Raw genomic sequence first — 21,452 nt, 5'->3', positions numbered from 1 at the left:
CTCCACTCTGAAGATATGTTGTTTGTACAGTAGCATCTTCTTGTATTGTGGAGTGCTTTACAGGGCAAATCAGGCTGTGGCTTTTTCTTCCTACGTTGCCTTTAATGTTAAGAACAAAAAACCTAAATATATTTCTGTACAAGAAAATGTCTCCATATCCACAGATGAGGAGAATGTGTGTGGTGTTTAGCTTCATTTACTGCTGCGTGGGATGGATCTTTGAAAGCTGAAAAGTTTGGTCAGTGGGATAAAATAATATTTCTTTACGCAATTATTTTTGTTTGAAGCTCTCAGTGATTTCTCAGTCAAAGAGAAACGAAGCGTCAGACTGAGCAGAGACAACAGATCATCACTCAGAGCTGCTACGACACACACATACAGTTCTTCCTTTAACCGTGAACCCAGCCTTCCCATACAGAAATGTAATATATATGAAGTATATGTCCTATATCAATAGTGGTGTTGCCATATATGTTAATTATATTATTATAGCATATATACATCCACTGGATATATGAAGATATACATTTATAGCATATATGAAATACCCATAGTAAAATTTGTACATGTACATATATTAAGAAAATGTCTATATGATGAATTTTTATTTGGTATAAGATGTTGCAACTATATATGTTAATGATATTTATTTAATTCATATATGCAGGTTTATTAAAATAAGAAGATATTTCTGTTATTTAGGCTCCCATTACTGATAGTAATGGGGTGGACAAAATAATAGTCTGTATGATGCAACACAATTCAACAAAATAATAAAACTGCAGCCTCCAAAATGAATGAATGAATGAACATTACAACCTTCATGAGGGAGGATTTATTGCAGGACTGTTGTATTTAGCTACGTGGACATCATAAACTGTCAACCCAGTGTGTGTGCCACCAGTTAGTTTCTCCAAAACACAGCTTCAGTGAACTTGTGAACGCTGAAGGAAAAAGAAGGATTTTATGTTAGAGGAGCAGGTGCAACTTGAATTTATTAAGTAATTACTAACACTGATTTTAAAAACATTATCTCATGTCTCATGGTGAAAGAATTCGGAAGAAGACTTGTCCTTTTATTTAGCCTCTAGCCAGCCAAGATTAGTGTACAGTGGCTGAACATTTCTGCGTTAATTTATCAACTTCTACAGTAAAGTGCGTAGAGCGAAACTGGACTACCAGCTGGATTTACTGTGGCAAGGCAGAAGTCGTGTTGGGAGGTGATCATACAAATCCTTTAACAGACTGAATATGATTTTTTAATGTTCTTCATAAATGAGTCATTTTTATTGCAACAATACTTCCTCCATATACCTTCTCTGTCCGTCCATCCACCTGCGAGCAAACACAGACTGATAATAAACTGTGAAAGTTAGAAAGTCCAAAAATCCAAACGTGTCAGAAGAAAAAAGTCAGCTTTTGTGAGAGAAAAATAAAGAGTATCTCCTTGCTCAGTCTTTATCTTATGCTGGTCTACCCTCCTTGATCCAGCAAAAGAAATCAATTATCCACTCTAGATGGTAAATTCTATAGAGTGGTGTTGCCTTTTCTTATTGTAGAGAGGAGGTGAATGGGTTTGCCTGGGGGGAGGGGGGGGGGGGGCGGGGGGGGGGTAAAGGGAGTTGTTATTGTGTGTCTTTATTCAACATCTGCTTGTAAACAACTTTATTAGATTCTCCTGGGGGACATAGACAAATACCCTCCACTCCATTGTGTGACGCCACACACACACACACACACACACACACACACGCACACACACACACAGCCTCCTGCTCTATGGATCTGAGTAGCTTGAACGCCAGAAGCTACCTACGAGGAGACGCCTGCCTGGTCCGCTAATGTTAACGGCCTCGGACGGGTCTTTTGTGTGATATGCACGGCTTGAGCTAATTGAAAGGTTCCCTCTCTGGCAGAGAAAGAGGGGAGGGGTGGGGGTGGGGGGTTGCTAAGTTGATTAGAGGGCTTTCCTCTTTCTGTGTTTCCTGGCTCTTGTGTAGTCACCGTTTTTCATTTCCCGTTTATCTGTATCTTTGAGATAAACATGCAGTTATGTGCAGGATGTAGAACACGTTTACTGTGTTTGCTTCCAGACTTTAAATGTTTAGGCAGTCGCCCTGAATCGATCTCTCTGTGATGTTCCCTGACTTGATGTTGGAAGAATCCTTTTGTAATTTTTCAGCTCAGCCTGAGGCCGTTTTACCTCTTGTCAGAAAAATTTCTCCTTCAGTTGTCTTCTTTTCATTCTTGGTCCAGCTAATTCTTTCCTCTCTTTATGCCTCCGTGCTGGCAACAGCTGCGGCCTGAGGCATCATGTATGTCCCATCCTCATGAACAGGATATCTCAAGATCGCCTCGAGAGAATCTCTTCAAATTTGGCACAAATGTTCAGTAGGACTCAAGGATGAGCTGATTAGATTTTGATGGTCAAAGGTCACGGTCACTGTGACCTCATTAAACACGTCTTTGGCCATAACTCAAGGATTCATACACTTGATACCTATAATAACATTTCTTCAAAGTCTTTACTCCATATGTTATGAGTTTGGACAGAGGTGGATGTAAACCGCACTTTGACTGGTTGGTGAAGGCGCACAACCTCGAGACAGTGATGTTAGTTTTATTCCTGGATCCTGAAGGCTGTTTGCGTTGCCTCTCTAAGCCGTTGGCCGTCTGTGACACCATCACCCATCAGCCTTTACCCCCTCCCCTCTCTGTCACCCTCCTCCCTCTGACACTCATTACATCTCCACAGCAAATCTGTTATAACATGATTTTTGATCACATCCTGAAAGAAAATAATTCCTTCTGTAATCAGTGATTCCAGTTGATGGTGTCTCTCTGTTCCTTTGAGTCAGAAGGCAGAATAACATGCATAGCAGGGGTGTAATAGAAAGATGCTATCTGTATCTGTGTATTTCACAAAAATATCTGTATTTAGATTTGCACCACAGGTGGCTGGATCATCATCTCAGCTGTCTTGTCTGATTGTCTGTGATAAGTAGTTTTTCCACTGCCATTTGTTCTTCTAGCTGCTCGGAAAATATTCAAAATATCACAATTAATTATTAATCAAATGATAAAGAAAGGAATGTTGTTAAAACAAGAAGTAAGAAGTAAGAAGTAATTCTAAACTGAGTCTAAATAGAAAATGTGATTGTTCTTTAAAAACCGGAGCAGTTTATATAACGAGGTCCAGATAAATATGATGAAAAATGAGAAAGCTACTTGGTTGGTTGATGGTTTTTGGTTCTTAAAACCCCAAATATATCTTCTTATGGATCAACACTGAAAATAAAACCCAGGAAAGTTGTAAAATATGGGACCTTTAATACTATTTATACTCCTATTAATACTTTATATACTTTATAATACTTTGCTGTATCTCTGCTCTGGCTACCAGCACTTCCTGTTTCCTCTGTGCTTACAACAGACACTTGTTTTAATATTAGATATTGGGTCAAAAATACAAAAAATTTTACAATTTCTTAGCACTTGTCCTTGATGAAATCCATTATTAGATTGACTTTTAAGTCTGAGAAGTTTTGTTTGTGGCAAATCTTGTCCATTGGGTGACAGAAAATTCAGTGGTTCTGTGATTCTCACTGCATTATCTGCTCATAACTGAATAATGCATTTGTATCTTGTATATTTGTATTTATATATGCGATTTTATTATTCAGAAATATATTCATAGTCTCTGAGTAAAAAAAAAGAAAGAAAGTGGAACATCATTATGTCCAGACTACAAGACGAGAAACATAAAAACTTAGAATGATTTCATTTTCAGCTGGTGTTGCCCCAGGGTGTTGTGATCAGCCCTGTTGACAGTTTTATATGAGATCAGAGAGTGGAGAAAGATGTCAGGTGTGCACCTACATTGCTGCTCTCTCTGGTGGTGCTTATAGCTCTGCTCTCATTCCTCCTGCAGCAGCAGATCAAGAGATTCAAGGGCGCTAAAGGCTGCTTCAGTCTGCTGAGACAATAGCTAGAATTAGGTAGTGATTATTTAATTTGATATCTATTAATCTTATTGTACCTGCTGCTGATGTAATCCTCCTTGTAGCTGTTTCTGCTCCAATCCACAGGATGAAAGGATCAGGCACCCGTTTAATGATTTATCAACTCTCCTTCAGGATTACAAGAGCATGTGTCTTTAAAATCTTATTAAAATCTGAGGCTGCATTTGTGAGCAAATTTTATCTCTGTCGCTCTGAAAATGTGCTGGACAGCACAAAGTTCCCAGTCAGAAGTTTATGAAGAAGTTTACTCACATCACTCATCTGTTTTGGGTTTTCATATTTTGATATTTAATAAATGCAAAAAATCTCTGTAAGAGGATGATATGATTTGTAAAAAAATGTCCCTTTTTTTTCAGAAAACCCTACTCTCTACAAATGTGTTTACATTTTTAATCCCCAGTGTAAAGACACAAAAAAATTGTTTCAATTGTAATGTCAGAAAAACTACCTGCAGTTTAAATGTACAGAGCAGTTATTGATAAAATGCGTTAAAAGGTGAAGTTGCAGCAAAACCTGAATTGAAAAGCCTTTTGTTTTTTACACATGGGCACAAATACTATCAAGAGGTAGAGACCAGTTTTGCCACCTTTCCCTGAAGTGTGACAAATGTCCTCAGGAATCAAATCAGGGATTCTGTATGGTCTGTGTTGGTCTACTGTAATCTATTCCTACTGCCTGAGCAAACCTCAACCATAGAGAGCCATATGAGTACGTTTAGAAGACACTGACACTTTAGGAGATGCTACAAGCAGCTAGTCTGTTGTCTGTCTGTCTGTCTGTCTGTCTGTCTGTCTGTCTGTCTGTCTGTGTGTGTGTGTGTGTGTGTGTGTGTGTGTTGCCTGCAGTTGTGCGTATCTTCTCTGGCTAACTCGGTTGGCAGTGTAAAATGAGTCAGTTGCCTTTTTTAGGGGGTTTACCCGTGTTTAGAAAACCTGCTTATACCCTTTAATTTTGGTACACAAAGGGTATAATGTTGATCATAAATGCTTCTTCTTATTGTATCTTTTCTTTAACATTTTTATGAAAATTGGGACAAAACCTACGTACCATGATAACTCATCACCTTTATCACACTATTTCTGAGAAAATGTGAAGCAGAAGCTCCTCTGGAATAAATCTTTTCTCAGCGTGTAGTGCCAAGTGTGTGTGGCTGTGAGGATTTTCTGTCCTAATGCATGAAAAAAGCTGTAAAATGTTAACACACTGCCACTATAAATTTAGAGAGCATGACCCCTCTGCGGCCAAAGTACCATAAAACTCATAAAACCTGGCTTTACGGAGACCAGTCTCACTCCTGGTTCCACTGTGCCCACTTGTCCTCCCTGCTTGCACACTTCTTTGCAGCTTTCAAAACTCAGCATTTCACTTCCTGTGCTCTGTGCTGATTTAAAAGAAAAAAAAACAAACAGAAAACCAAAAAACAAACAAACAGGAAACCAAAAAAATCCTCATGGCCTTAAAAAACCGCTAGTTTACACATGGTTGCACTGCAGGTGCGCATGTAAGTCCCATAATGCAGGCAGTGAAACTAAAGACACATTCTTCATTTATGTGATGTTCATTTGTTCCTTCGCGCATGTTCATTCACGTCAAGCCGCCTGCTCACGTTATAGAGGAATCAGCTGCACAAACAGTCGGAGCAGAGGCACATCGTATCTGTGTGGTGGAGGAGCTAAAGTCTCCGAGCTGTCAGCCCGTCTTCTCCCGGCTCCATCCATACCTGATGTATGATGCAGTATTCATATTCTCGTACACAAGTGATCCTCACAAAATGAGTCTGAGCAGATGTTAGATAAAGTTCAGCTTCTCACTTTCAACAAGATGAGGTTTTTTTAATTTGATTTTCATTCCATTAAGCAACATGAGGCTTTTTAGTGTGACAGTTTAAATTACAGTTTTTATCCTTTTTCATTGATTGTTTTTGAACTGTGGGACTCTGTGCTAACAAAAATGTACTGCCTTTCCCAGCATGCATTGGGTAGTATACACCCTGGACTCATGGCCACTCTGACCTCATTCACACTCAGTGATGGTTATTTGACAACCTCACAATTATGACAAGATAACACAAAGTCGCTGTGCTCAGCCAGGAAACAGTTATAACAAATAACCACCTGGAGATAAAGAAACTATCATTTTAACATTTATTTTTGTGAGCGGATTAAAAAAAAATAAAAGGGAAATAAAGAGCAAGCCTCTCAGCCGTACGTCACTGGTTAAATAAAACTTTAAAAAATGTGTTAATTAGTGAGCTTTCGAGGCAGATATACAGCACCGTGCAAACATTCTTTCAAAAATAATACCATTAGTTTTTATTTATCAGCCCACTCTTTGCCTTTAAACCAGCACCAGTTCTCCTCAGTACACCTGCCCACAGTTAGGTAGGTACTGGGCAGGTTGTTCCAGCATCTTGGAGAACCTGCCACAGTTCTTCTGTCTCAGTGTCTTCTGCCTATTGATGTGATCTCAGGCTGACTCCATGAAGATAGTTCTGTTATGAGTCTGGCTTTGTGTTTAGGCTCGTTGTCCAGCCGTAGGACAAATTTGAGACCAATCTGATGCCTCCGTGATTATATTACATAATGGTTAACCATCTAAAGTGTCTAAAACCTTTGCACAGTTACTGTTTATCATTTTCATAATTATATTTTTATGCTTTTTATAACATTATTAGACAGCTTACAATAGAGAGATGCCAGGAAATGAGGGGCAGGAGAGATGGGGAGTGATATGTCGAAGAGTGAACAGACGTGAACCAGAGATGTTGCAGTTCATCGCCGGTGCCTTAACCACTAAACCACCAGGTGCCCCAGGGCCCATGGCAGACTTTTTAAACTTTAGACTGAGCCAAGCTGGCTGCTTCCTCTAAGAGGTTTCTGGACCCTGGGTATCCCCTCCGAGGATAAATGCAGTCCTGCCTCACTTATTGGTAGGTGTTGTTATGTTGTATGGAGCCATAACCTGCAGACACTACCCAGGGCTGAAAGAAGTAAAGAAAACAAAAAAGAAGAATAATTTAATGTTATTTTTTTTTTTACAGTGTATATTCTCTTGCTAGAATTGAACATCAATGAAAGTTTCCAGCATTTTCAGAAAACAATTTTTTTAGTAGAAATGAAAGAATAAAAAATGCGCCTGACTCTTTGAAATGACAGATTTTTAAAAAGATACAGAAAAATAATGGACTTAGTCTATAAAGGCTTTAACCTGGAACATGAAGGAAGCTGTCATTTTAGCCCCTTCAGAGAGTCTGTGCTGTTTCACAGATTAATCTATCGACAGTACAAATTGTGACTTACTGTTTATATATTCACCAACTTTAAAAAATCACCTTGCTTCAGATACAGTGAGAGGCGAGGAGCAGCCTCCTGATAGGGTGTAAGGCAGGTTATCAGCTTCGTACAGTCAACAGATAAGAAAGCTCTTCATCTTCACCTTAAGCTTTTCCAGCTGGTGTAATATTTCATCATGACACGACCTTACAGTTGAGAGTTGTCAAACACTATCTGAAAGTTCAAAACAAATGACTCTATCCCAGCATAATGAATGATGCTGCCGTGTCTTGTTTTTTCTTATTTTGTGCAGTGATTAGCCCAGAGGCCAGAGGTGGCCACAGGAAGGTGTGAGGGAAGAGGAGCAGAGAAAAAGAAAATAAAGGGAAAATGAGGAGAGAAAAAAAAGAGAGAACAATAAAAACATAGATTAAAGGCACACAGACACTGACACAGACCTCCCTCTGTATATTACATTAAGACCTAAAAGTGAATCTGAAAACGTTGCTCCCACTGACTTCAAAGAGCAGCACCTAAAACTTTAAACCCGATGGCAAATCAAAATGACTTTTAATAATATAAACTGACTTTTTTTCACTTCCAGTTATTATAATCATTGCATCACACAGAGCAGTCTCAGCAGCTCTTTATGAGGAAGCACAGCACACTCTCAGCTTTCATACTGCACAGCAGTGGTAGGCAAGCAGTGGCCTATGGGCCAAATCTGGCCCACATACTGTACATGTGTGTAGTGTAATTTTTGCAGAGTGAGAGTATTAATTTAACTGTAACTCTGTCAAGGGAGAAATCACATCTGCCCTCAGACACAATATAAAAACAAGCTTTATAAATCTGTTTTATTGTTAAAGGTCTTATATTTTACTTTAAATGTAGTTTTACTTCTCCTCTCTCAGGCCTCTCCCTGGAGCTCTAGTAACAACTGGTCAGTCAGCCAATCAGAAGACTGGCCTTCTGATTGGCTGACTGTTTTCTGACTGATCAAATGAAAATATAGCAGATTTCAGGTAAACACTCAGAGAAAAAAAATCCTGCAAGGTTGGGTGGTGGGTCCAGGTGGAGCATGGCAAAGAACAGTGACTGTTTTGTTGTGACATCACAAAGTTACAGAAGTTGTGACGGCTCATTTTAAGGCACCGTTTCTGAATATAGACTGTGAGCATTTCTCTGTGGCTCTTTGATACTTTCACAGTATTAATATAGAACCTAGACCTGCTTTATAAGCTTTTGTTTTGTCTCATTGTTCCTTTCTGGCACAAAAAAAGAAACAAAAACAAAAAAACAAGAGAAACTGAGTGTGACTGCAAGGTTCCTACTATTGAATGGATCAAGGAGAATCTCCTGCATTATAAACAAGAATTATTCAAAGAAACTCAACAACTAAAAACGCAGCCTGTGCTTGTCAAAAAGCACTGATGACTATTTTAGAAACCACGGCAGATTTATTTAATCTCTTACCTGGATGCTGTGACATTGACCTGCGGAGTCCCATATGCAAAGAATACAGTGGCTGTAATCTGTGTTAGTGAGAAAATTAAATTATTCTGTCACACTCCCTGGAGCAGAGTGTAAAGACTACAACAATGTGAAGTGATCAAGCTGACATTTTTAGTTTATATTGATAAATGATAAATGCACACCATACAGTTATGCGTGGCATGGGGTATCTACAGATCAGTTTCATCACATCCAACAGGAAAAAATGTTGTTTTTTTTTAACAATGTTAAAGCAGTTTATCAGAGTTATGAAGAGACACTGCTTCATCACTAACGGTAACAGATCCAGATGTGTTTAATGTTAATCTTGACGTCCTCTTGTTCCTCTTTCAGCGTTGTGTACTGAAGAGTGTGCCCACGGACGCTGTGTCTCTCCTGATACCTGCCAGTGTGAGCCAGGCTGGGGAGGACTGGACTGCTCCAGTGGTAAGTGCACAACGCTTCAGTCACAATCTCAACCTCAGGAACAGTGACAGGAAAACACAGGGAAAGTTTATGTAAATATAATCAGGTCACATTCTACACTACACTACCTACTATTTAAATATTACTGTGAGTTGTGAGTGCAAAGAGCTCTGCTTGCAACAGAGTCCTGCAGGGATGATATATTTTTGTAGGCCAACCTGGGAGTTAGCATCACCCTGCTTCCCTTTTTACATTGTCTTTTGGATTACTGCAGAAAGTAAACTCTGTGACAAACAACTGTTTATGATACTGGCATGATTTGTTCAGCAGGATAATCTTCACACACTTCACACTATTTTATGATTTTTGAAGCATAAGCACAATGGACAGAAGTAGAAAGCTAATGTTAAAGGCTATAAACGAACTACAGCACGGTCACACGACTTCAACGTCACCACCACTAAACTTCAACTTGTAGTTTGATTTGGCTCTTATGTCTTCTACAAAAGCCTTTCCTCTTACAAAGTCTGTAATAGTTTGTGAACACAACAAGGCTATAAAGCTGGTCTGGTGAGTAGATCGGTTTTCATGTGCAGTGTGATGACGTTTAACATCCAACCTCTGTAGTCTTGACACTTGTTAGCAACCGACCTTTTTCAAGAGACATAAAAACTTAATTAAATCACAACTGGGGTATTTACTGACGTATTTTATGTTGTAGAATAAAACGTGAAAATATATTGAGCTTGTGTTAACAACAGACATTATTTCAGCCATCTAACCAAAAGCCCATTCAAAAAACCTATACATTTGGCAAGGGAACCAGAAGTGCTAAAATGCTAACTAATTTCCGGGTTTTAGGACTCGTTCAGCAGCAGTCTTTCAATTTGTTTATGTCATGAGACTCAATCAGGATGTCTGTTGTCTTATTATTTAAGAGCTGATATAGACACACTAAAGCTGGCAAATATCGGCTGATAATATCGTCCATGTTAGTAAGATCACGTTTTTTAATGTTATATATGGCGACACCTTAAGGCAGGAACAGACATTAAGATTGTTGAGCTGATGATGAAAATGATATGAGCGTGATGACAGATGAGACCAAGCTGGACCGAATCCACTTCAGTTTACTTTTTTGGCATCGAAGGTTATAAAATCAGTTTGTTGGTGTTGTTTGTCATGTTTGCTTTATTTAGTCTTTCAGCTCGTCCTGTGGCATCAATAGTTTTTAATGATTTATGTCTGCAGCTATAGTTAGCCAAAAGTAACTGGCATACAGGAGCTCTTTGGTTCACACACACTTTTTGTACACCTGTGCACAAATCAAACCTGCAGCTGGAGCAGCATTTAATGGGTGGTGCTGACGGGGGCACAGCATAATGATCAGAGGTTGGGATTTCAAAGGGACACCAGGTCATCTGATGTTAACCTTGAGTGGTGATTAAGAAGATTTTCACAGTGGAGGTCAGTCTGCTAATTCATCTAGACACATGAAGGCAAAGTTTAATGAGTGAGTGGGACATCCTAATCTGTTTGTTTGGCTTCAGATCAAAAATGCTACACGTAGTTTAAGTTCAAGGGCACAAACTCACAGTTTTGTTCTTAAATAAAGGAAGCTCATGTCAGTGTACGCCTCAGATCAGCAGCAGCACAAACACCAGATGCTACATGACCAAAGGAAAGTGTTGACCTGCAGCCTGAGAAACCTGCTGGGTTGGTAAATTGGAAATTTGTCAGATACTGCAGGAGATCTTTACAGAGCAGGAGCAAAATCTTGAATTCAGTTCCGTAATCACACTGAACGGATTTTTAACCCCAAATTAGTCGTCGCCAACTAATTATAGAATTGGGGCTTAATTCCTGTCCGACTGGTTCTGTCCGTCTGACGTGCAGTTTGAGGGGGACATGAGTCATGGTCTGATTTTAAGCAGTCCAATCAATAAATGATCTGACCCTTGAATGATCCGTTTGATTTTCTCACATGTCAGAAACTTCGGTCGGCTCTGTTTCAGTTTGAGCAGCTCCACAGTTTGATTTCCCACCTGGCTGCTGTCAGAAGATCTCGAATGAACTCTGAGCTGTGACGGCAATAAAACTGAACTTCACTGACAGACTGTAGTGTCTGCATCTTCTCAGCCATACTCACTTCTGTGTTTTGTCTTCTTTTCTTACTCAAGTAGAATTGCATAAGTTGTTGCTGCTTTTCTCTTTTCATCAACGGTGATACCAGTCATCTTGTGTGAATAAACTTGAATAAACTTGTCTTATTTTGTGGTCACATTCGGTGTTAGCACCTACATAGTGACCAGTCGTTAGATCTGTACAGTGTGAGAATAGAAGTCGTATATTTTGGTTGTGCAAGAAAGCTGATTAAAACGTCTAGTCTGAGTCAGCATGATGCACAAGATTAATAAAACGTACCAGTGTCTGTCCAGCTTTATGAACACGTAGCCAGTGGAGATATCTGAGAATGTTTGGGTGGCTGTAATATGAATTATCTGACGCTGTTGAATGGCTTTTAGGGGAAGACCAGTAAAAAGGACATTACAGTAATGTAGTCTGCGGCGACAAGAGTCAAGTTTCCATCCAAATGTAGAACACATTTAGACTGACTTTTCCAGAGAAGCTGTACAAGAGAATGAAAATGTAAGCATGCGTGTTTGTCATCCAATGCAGATAGTAGGAGCAGGGAGCATCGAGATAAACAGATGGTGGCGTTAATTTTCCAGTCAGACCATTAAAAAAAAGGAAGATGTGTAGAAATGAGAACCATCACATTCTCATCAATTCTCCACAGAGACCTTATATTTTCATTTGCCACCATCTTTCTTTTCCTCAGCAGAGGCGTGTGTGTTGTGTCAATCACATGCATGTCACAATTTATTCACTAAGTCAGTTTCCATTGCATTTGTCACATTTGCTTTATGACCCAGCAGCTTTTCCACCTCAGCAAAAGTGTAGAAATGCAACATTTCATCTTTTTTACGCCTCAGCGCGGTCGGCAGCCACAAACCGAGGCTCTATGTTTTCAGCTCCTCCGTCCGTCCCATTCTCGTGAATGTGATATCTCAGTGACACCTTACAACGCTGTAACTCAGGACGGGGAGCTTGTGATCTTTGAACTTTGAATTTCTGGTGTTTTTTATTTTTCATGAACAAATTGAAAATGTGCATAAAAACAGGAGAACAAATCCTCCAACCTAAGTTGCTTCTCCCAGCTCATACAACCCATAGGAGCGTAGTGGCATGAGTACTGAGCCCTCATCATCACATTAACAATAAGAAACACAAGGTTAAGAAACAGTTACGGTTTGGTTACCTTTATGGATAATAACTACTTGGTTAGTTTTAGGAAAAGATTGTTGTTTGAATTAAAACAAATACTTCCTTAAGCTTAGAGGGCCGTCATCGTCATGGTTACAATAATAACCATGCAGTCAAGGTTGTGGAGCAGCTGGATAAAACAGTGATTATTGGTTTGAAATGGGAAACAAGTCCTTTGGCAAAGTCTGCAGCAGGAGAAGGTTGTCGCCTGAATTCTTCCTTTGCTCCTGTCATACTCACTACGTCTGCTACAGATCGCCTTTCAATAAAACATCACTGTGGGGCACAATAAGCTGCTGCAGACGACCTACAGGGTCGATTTTTTAGAAGAGGACAGTCTCAAACAGGTGGATAGAGACACACTTAAAGACAAGTGTGTCCACATGACTTGGAACTGATGAGATGATGGAGGACTAAATTCTGTACTGTAGCAGAGAGGATGAGCTTTTGTTTGAGGCCAGTGATTCTTGAATAATTTCTAAATTTTCAGCTCCTGAAATAGCAGTAAACTGTGAGTCATGGTTACTGATCAGCAGCTCTGTCAGACCCCACCATTTTAGACATTTAGGTCAGTGTTGTGGTACGGGACAAAAAGAACTGCCCTTAAACCTGAAATGAAGCTATTGCATTTCAATATCAGTCTCATTTTCACTGTCTGGTTCCTCTCCTCAGCTCTTCAAACTGCCTTCCCTGCTGCTGTGGGAGTTCAGTTCAGTGTCTGTGATTGGGGGGGGGTGTTTGAGGGGCTATTGACACTTAATGACTCTCACAACCCCTTTAGACCCCGTTTTATTATTGGTGCGCTCCCAGCTTCATTGTTTACCTGTTTTTATTGCTGCCCTGGGGCCAGGGGACTGGGGCCAAGCTAAGACAGGGGTTAGGTAAATCTTCCAACACTTAGGCTAAAGGGGAAGGGGAGGATGAAGTATTGACTGCACAGTAATGTCCCTGTTTAAGACAAGGAGCAGAGATAAACACAAACTGAGTTAACTGAGTTTAGTGTGTCAAGTTCACTCTGAAAGTTTGGCTGACTTTAAGTTCCTGTCTTTAATGTGCTACAGTTGTCGGCCTGTCTCTGTTCTCCCATCCGTCTTGCTATCATCAACCCCTTTTATATCTCTCTGGTTTATTTTAGTGATAAAGTAAAACTCTGTTTGCATCAGCCACAGACGCTGCCTAGCGGCTGTATGACAGGTGAACCTGAAGACAGATAAATAAAAAAACATCTTTTTTCCAATGTCCCGTCTCAGATTAATACACCACAGTGTGAAACTGAATCCTCACATCCCTACAATAGAATTTGTCATCTGCTCATTACCTGTGGAAGAATGTAATTTGCTATAAAGATGCTGCACGGTGAGACTGAATCACCCCCCCCCATGGGGATATTGAGCCTGTGCTTACATGGGCTGTGTTTTATTTCATGCACACTCTCTCCTGGTTGGTCAGAAGAAACGAATCCTGCGGTCTGTAGCATATTTAAGGTCTCACGTTGTTTTGTTTTCCAATATACTACGGCTCAGGGTGGGAGCATTGTTTTTCATGGTGTTTTGCAAATGACCATAGTTAAGTTGCAGTGGCATGCGTTGAATTAATTTAAAGGTTTAATGTCTCACAGGCAGAACAAGATCCTGCTTGGTGGACAGCACCTGCTCCTCTAATTCTACTGAGTAAAGTGGATTCTCTAATAGTTCGAATGTTAAAAACTCACCTGATGGGAAAGAGCTGAGCAATTATTCACAGAGGAAAGTAGATCCAGATAAAGTCCAGCTGTGATTGGTAAATAAAGGATGCATTCTTAAAAAATCCCTAAACCAAGCTTTCAGTTACCAGTTAATTAGGTACACCATGCTAAAACTAATTTAGTTTAATCCGACAGTTCTGCAGTAAATCCGCCCTTCATGAAGATTATAATGTTCAGTTTTTTTCCACCCCGTCACTCTGTAAAATACTCTGCTATGATTAATATTTTGTTTAACGGGGTTTTCCCACATAAAAAGTGAAAAAAAGGAAAACTGCGGCTGGAAGCTCATCTGCACTTACCCTTATTGAGAAATCTGGATCAGGCCTTGTTTCCCCTGCCTACCACCACTGCTTGCTCCAGGTTGTCAGGTAAAAGAGCAGAGAATATCAAGATGGTTAGAGGAACATAAATCAGAGAGACTCAGCCATGTTTAAGCCTCAGTCCCAGACTCAGATGAGGAGTCTGTTGTGACCAATATCAGAGACTAGCAGACGTATCAGAATGGTTAGCACGGTTTATGTTTTTGTTAGCTTGTAACTGGCAGTGTTAGTGGTTGTGCTAATGCAAACTCTCACTCTCTGTACTGACAAGGTTTCGGCTTTATTTGCCTGCCCTCTGTCAAATTGACAGGATTGTTTCCTCAGATATATGACATATCAAACCTGGCTGTCTCCTTTTTTGCTCTGGTTTTAGTCTCCGCCAACTCCTCAGAAAAGTATCTACCCCTGTTGCTGCTAAATGCTAAGTCACCAGCTAATCGCTAACCTTGTTTGTCTGCTATTTGGTGCCAGACATCTAGAGAACAGGAGATTTATGAGAATTATTTTGCTGACAATAGTTCTGAGTCTGTTTATATCTGTGATACTGAACCAAAACAATAAAGTTCTGGGCCAAAAAATCAAAACAATACTTTTTAAACCCTGAAAACACTGGTTAGAGCTCAGGGGAGCTACAGCATTGGTGATAAATCTCTGTGGGTTCAGTAGTACAGGCGTCTTCTTTCCATCACCATGTTGCCATGGAACATAAATTTTCTGCACAATGAACAGTATTTAGCAAAAACCATTTAATAGTATTTAAATGTAATTTCCTGGAGACAGTTTTCAATGAGTCTTTTTTTACTTGATTATATTGTGTGACTTTTTTTCCCTTTTGAAACCCACTGCACATGCCAGAAGAATAGATCTCATGTATGTAGAACAAAAAGTGTAAGAAGTGAGTCAGACTTCACGTGGGCTCTGGAGGACGCTGAAGAAAAGAGGAAGAGAAGGCCACAGGAGCGTCCTCTGCATTGTCTCCTACTGTAGCTAACTAGATTAGCTGGTGAAGTAGTGTGTGTGAGCCTCGGCTGTATTCCCTCTGCAAACTCCAGCCCAGTAGAAGAACTTTGTTGCTCTGCCAGGTGATATAAAGAGCTTGGACACAAGTGGGGTGAAGCAATGAGAGGAAGACGAGGATTTGACGGCAAAGACAAAAGAGGAGATGAAGGAATACGCCTCAAAAGTAGAGGAAGAAGGAAAAGTGGTAGATAAGGACAAATTGCATTGAAGATGATCATGTAATGATGATTGTTGTGATGAGAGCGATTACCGAGAGCAAGAAGGGTGAGATAAAGTGAATGAATGTCGCAAAGAAGCAGTTTAATATGGTAAAGATTCGAGAATTAAGCAGAGAAGCAAGTTGCTACATGGACAGTTTAAGAAGTGAGTCATTTTGATCAGCAGTGATTACGTTTGCGTCCGGAGACTTTTATTAATTTCAGAGGTGACAAAGTATATCTGAATTACAAGAGTTACACCAATCAAGGGGTTATTCAAGATCTAAGAAAAAACATCCCCAGAGGAGACTCTTATGTCACCTTTAATTTATATCTCCTGCCCAAGACTGTTGCCATGCAGAATATTGTTATCGGACAATTTTGGGAAGCTGGAGGTCATGTACAATGATGTTTTAAAAAACATGTAATTCTATAACAGCGATCCTTTGGTAACCATTTTTCCAATCAAAATAAAAGGGACTGACAGCTCCTCATGTCTTATATTGGTTACTACATTTATTCACATGTCGTATCAAAACACTCAAACTGATCTCCAAATCAAATCAGATGAATAAGATAATTTAATAAGTAATCAAATATCAATATCCAAAAACATTCCAAACATCAGACATCGCACAAGTGTCAATTTGTGTCAAAAATCTGAGTCATGATTCAGTCAAACCTGAACACACAGACATAATAACACCACTGCAAATAAACGTCCCTAAATCTGATTAGAAATCAGAGAAAAAAGAAGCTCGTCAGTCAGTAATCCCGTGATAGTTATCAGTACATCCAATGGTACATAACAAACAGGAACTTAAAATACGTAATTCAGTACATTTTCCAAACTGTAAAATAATATGGGCTAAAAAAAAATCTTAACTAACATTAACATATTTCCTGTTTGTTGGAAAAGTTCAGTTTATATCTGTTCCATTAACCAGCAGAGTTGCTATCTCTGCAAATCGCCTACGACATATCAGATGTAAACAAACTTGACAGTAACTCATTTGACTGACAACTGACAAATAATGATTTGGTGTTGAAGAGGGGCGTATGTCTGTGTATTTGATTAAGTTACATTTGGAGTAGATTTACTTAGTGAAGTTGTGCTGCTTAAAGTTTGTACAGACTATGTTCTCAGAACCTTTGGGTGAGCTACTCTGACACAGGTTGGTGACTTACTGGTAGCTCGCAAGCCACCCGTTGGAGACCCCTGTTCTATAATATCTGCACAGGGCAACCAAGGTACGGTTTAAGGTTAGATAAAGGTTGTGGTTATGGCAAACGAAGTATGGTAAATAAAGTGTAAAACCTTAACGGACATGGACATTAACCAAGAGTTTTATTTGCCTCATCCCAACCTTCACAGTACTTCATTTTGTTATAAATATGGTTTTATAACTAAGGTGAAGGTTTGATTAAAGTTGGTTTAATGCGATGAACCCACAGAGTCAGTTTAGTGTCTGTTGTAGTTTTCCAGACCTCAGCTTTACTCTTTGGTTTCCTCTCACTGTTCTCATCAGTGTCATTTCCTTCAGCAGCAGCAGCAGCAGCAGCTGTTAAACCCAGTACACACTACCTGCTCCACACAAACAGACCTGCAGCCATGACTTGATATATTGATTAGTTGATTAAAAGAACACAAAATATGATAATAGATAAATATATTTGAATGCATTAATGGCAAAATGTTCACCAGATCAAGCTTATCAAATGTGAATATTTTCTTGTTTTCTTAGCCTCTGACCACAAACTGGATATTTGGTGGTTTGGGACTGTTGGTCAGACAAAACAAAATATGTGAAGACAAAATCTTGGACCCTTGGGAACTTGGACATTTGTCCCTGATGAACATAGTGGAGCATGCAGCAGCTAAATATCCAGATATTTCCCCCAGGAGTTTGTGGAGACCAAAACGGAGCTTAAAGTGGGGTAAATGTTGGACTTATACTGGTCAGGTTGTCAGAAACACAGCTCTAAATTAATACTAAAGTGCTGTTTCCAGCTTGTTGCACCTCCTCCTTGTGGCCAGAAATAAGATTATGTACGTTTAAAGCTGCACTGCATTTGCCTTCCCCAAGATATTCAGAATGGAAGTGATACTGTATCTGACTACAAACCTTTGCAGTCATATTTAAAGCCTCCAGAGTGTGAGGGACACTGTGAAGATAGATTTTGAGCAAAGTTCTTTGATATCAAACTCCTTGTTGATGCATAGTTTCAGCTCACCTGACCACAGGAGCAGCCAAGGTAGAGTATTCAAAAACAAAACGTGTCAGCAAAACATAAAAAAACAGTCTATGTTGACAAGAGCATGGGGGGAGCAGGATTTTTTTATCTGAAGTGTTTGCTTTTAATCTCATTTCATTTGAGCAAAAGTGAAGGCAGCACGCTTATAGCTCGGGCCGGACCCAGATAACCTCGGCTTGTCTTTCAGCCGAGCTCTGCCGTGGCTTGATGTGGCAACAATCAGGTTCCTTTGTAAACCCCACTCTCGGATCTCCTGTCCATATTTCACTCAACCATAAGTAATGAGTTCGGCTCAGGTTTTCCATTTGTTGCCATGGAAATGGACGATGCCCCAGCACATTACATTAACATGCCTCTTACTGTGAGCTACCTGCAGCTTTTGAGGCGGCAAAGAACACTTCTGTTTTCGGTGTCTCTTGTAATGGATGAACTTTCATAGTAAAGCAGAGAGAAGAACTTTCTTCTATATAATCAGCATGTATAGACAGACATCCCAGTATGGCTGAGTACGTGCGACCATTCATTGTTGTCAAACCTGCAGAACGTCTAACGATAGCAAAGGTGGGAGCAGAGGGAGCATGTTAATCCTGGTGTGTGGCGTGTTTTACCCAGTGAGCTTCTCATTTTAGTTCCTATAAATATTATAATATGTCAAGGTCAAACTGGTCCTGTGTGGATTGCTGAGACGACACCGTGGCTGTCAGTGGCCAACATGGGCACTTGCTCACCACTCTGCCCAGACATATCCATTTATCAGAACTGGACCAATGCAGATGAAGGCAACACACATAAACACACACACACACACGTATACACTCATAGAGTTGCCCACAGTGATGTATTTGCCTCTCTCTGCTGCCTCCTTGCACAGCCTAAGAGCCAAATTTCACACGATGTGTCTTGCTGGCGTCCTTGTTAGGGAAAGCTTGTCAAGGTGTGCAGCAGCATAATGTGTAGCCTGTGCTTTCCCTCCACTGTTGTTCTCTTTCCTCGCTCCTCTGTTTGTCTCCTGTGTGCCTCTGCGCTTATCTCCCTGTGCCACTCTGCAGCTCCACTGTACAAAATCCATACAGATCCATCGCAGTGTAACTCTGCCTTTGCTTCTGCTTTTGATTTGTGTTTTTGTGCGTGTTTGTTCCCTGACACTCAGAAACTCTACACAAGGATTTTTTTTTTTTTTACCACCAACTTTATTCAGCTATTCATCATGATACGTTTCCATAGTTTACATTATTGTAGTTTTTTATGCTCTGCTCCAGCAAGTGTGAAATAATACATTAATTTAATTTCTCACAAACACAGATTACAGTCACTGCATTCCTTGGATGTGGGACTCCAAAGGTCAAAGTCACAGCACCAAGATAAGAGATTAAATAAATCTCCTTTAGTTTCTAAAATAGTCATCAGTGCTTTTTGACAAGCACTGGCTAATGGGCCAGCTCTTCTCTAGTTGTTGTGTTTCTATAATAATTCTTGTCTATAATGTAGGACATTCTTCCAAATCCATTCAATATCAGGACCCTTGCAGTCACACTCAGTTTCTCTTGTTTTTTGTGACAATTAAGCAAAACAAAAGCAGAGAAAAGTATTTAAGGAGTATTTACCTGAAATCCGCTATATTTTTATTAGATCACTCAGAAAACAGTCAGCCAATCAGAGGAGAGGCTCAGAGCCTCCTCTCTTCTGATTGGCTCACCGGCCTGTTGTTACTAGAGCTCCAGAGAGAAGCCTGAGAGAGGAGATGTTAAACTACATTGAGATGGTTTTTGGTTCTTAAAACTACAAATATATCTTCTAATGGATCAACATTTCAAATAAAACACGTGTAAAATATGGGACCTTTAATTGTACAACACGCTTCAAACTGCTCACATGTGTCCAGTAATGTGCGCTTTAACATGGAACTGAGATGTAAAATTATTACCTAGCAACAGAGATATGAGGAGAAGATGACTGCAGTGACACTGATAGACTGAGGAGCGCAGCTACTTGCCAGGTTGATCATTCACAAGACTATTTACTGTGTAACTAGCCTCAGCAGGCTTTATTCACTGATATTAAAGGAGAATCTGGTGATATTCACAACAAATGAATGATATATATCGGAAACCTGATATATCTCATTCCTCTGTGCCTTAGAGCTCCTTTGTTTTGAGAAATACATTTATTGGGGTTTTCAGAATTAAAGCTGGGGTACCTAATCTATTTCAGAAACATTTTTGTGATATTTCATCAGATTCTCTCAACATCCCGATACCAATGAATAAATGAAATGCTCTGACGATAAACAGAAAAAAGTCTGTCCTCTGTGACCGTCTCAGGGCTGTAAAAAGTCTTTTACCAAATGCAATGATCGGATGGCCTTCCTGTCGGTCAGCCTGCCACCAGCTTGCTGGAGTGCTTTGACATATATCACTAAAGCAGAAGTTGGCAGAAGCGGGAGTTGTGGTTAAAGAAGAAGAAGTTTTCACACAGGAATGGCAGAGAAAGTACAGCCAGTTCCACCCATGGCTGTGACTTCAGCAGCAGCTTGCACTTGGAAAAGAAAGACGGCAGAAAAAGCTAGACCAAAAGCTACAACCAAAAATAGATTGGACAGAGCAAGACGCCAAACAAGAGTAAACACTGGCGTCGCTTTTCAACGATTCTGAGGGGGTGGGATTTTTATGGTTGGATAGTGTCCTGGTTTTCTCCAGGATTACCTACTCCAGCTTTACACACTTTCAAACTAGTGTCCAGCTGCAGGTGCATCTTTTTATTTGCACCCGACAGTCATGGAAGTAGTCCAAGAATAAATACCCCAGGGCAGACCCAGTATTCATAATATCAGATATCGTTTGTTTGACATTTTCCCAGAGTTTCTTAAGCATGATCCATTTAAATTGTATCAGTTGATAGTTTGGTGTTATGAAGTCTCCTCCAGCCAACTTTAAAGATTTCTACATCTGTGTTGCTAAACCAAGCCAATCACTTGCTGTTGCCAGAATTATTTAGATTCATCTGTGATCATTTTACACCGAAGGAAACCTGGGCAGGACATAGAAGATCATCTAGAAAGGCCTTAGAGGAGGTTTACAGAGGTACTGTTTAAATCCCATTAAAATGTAAAACTCTTCATTTGTAGGTATGTGAAAAGGTGTTTTGAAGGGATATTGTAAATTCTTTGCTCGTCCTCAAAACTATACTATAATTCTTGTGATACATATCCATAACTTTGCTAATCCCTCTCTCTGCCCAGAATCTAAAGCCAGGGTCACCTCTGCCTGGAGGAAATGTACAGTTTCTCCACTGAGACACTGAGTTTAAGTGTGCTTGTATTTTGTACCAGACTCTTAAATTATTCCTGACAAATGGGTTATGGGGATCTTTTTCAA

At 39.9% G+C, this 21,452-nt stretch overlaps 1 protein-coding gene across 1 annotated transcript in view; it reads left to right on the top strand.

Moving 5' to 3' along the window:
- Positions 1-21,452, top strand: part of LOC111223172 (multiple epidermal growth factor-like domains protein 11) — a 108,984-nt gene that overhangs the window by 16,042 nt on the left and 71,490 nt on the right. Inside the window, exon 6 of the mRNA XM_022747214.1 lies at positions 9,143-9,235. Coding sequence (XP_022602935.1) covers positions 9,143-9,235 — 93 coding nt within the window. The remainder of the gene's footprint in view (positions 1-9,142; positions 9,236-21,452) is intronic.

The sequence above is a fragment of the Seriola dumerili genome, unplaced genomic scaffold (assembly GCF_002260705.1).
Source record: "Seriola dumerili isolate Sdu_G_001 unplaced genomic scaffold, Sdu_1.0 BDQW01000011.1, whole genome shotgun sequence".
Lineage (NCBI taxonomy): Eukaryota > Metazoa > Chordata > Actinopteri > Carangiformes > Carangidae > Seriola > Seriola dumerili.
The sequence above is the reverse complement of the archived record's forward strand: the minus strand, read 5'-3'. Positions and strand labels throughout refer to the sequence as shown.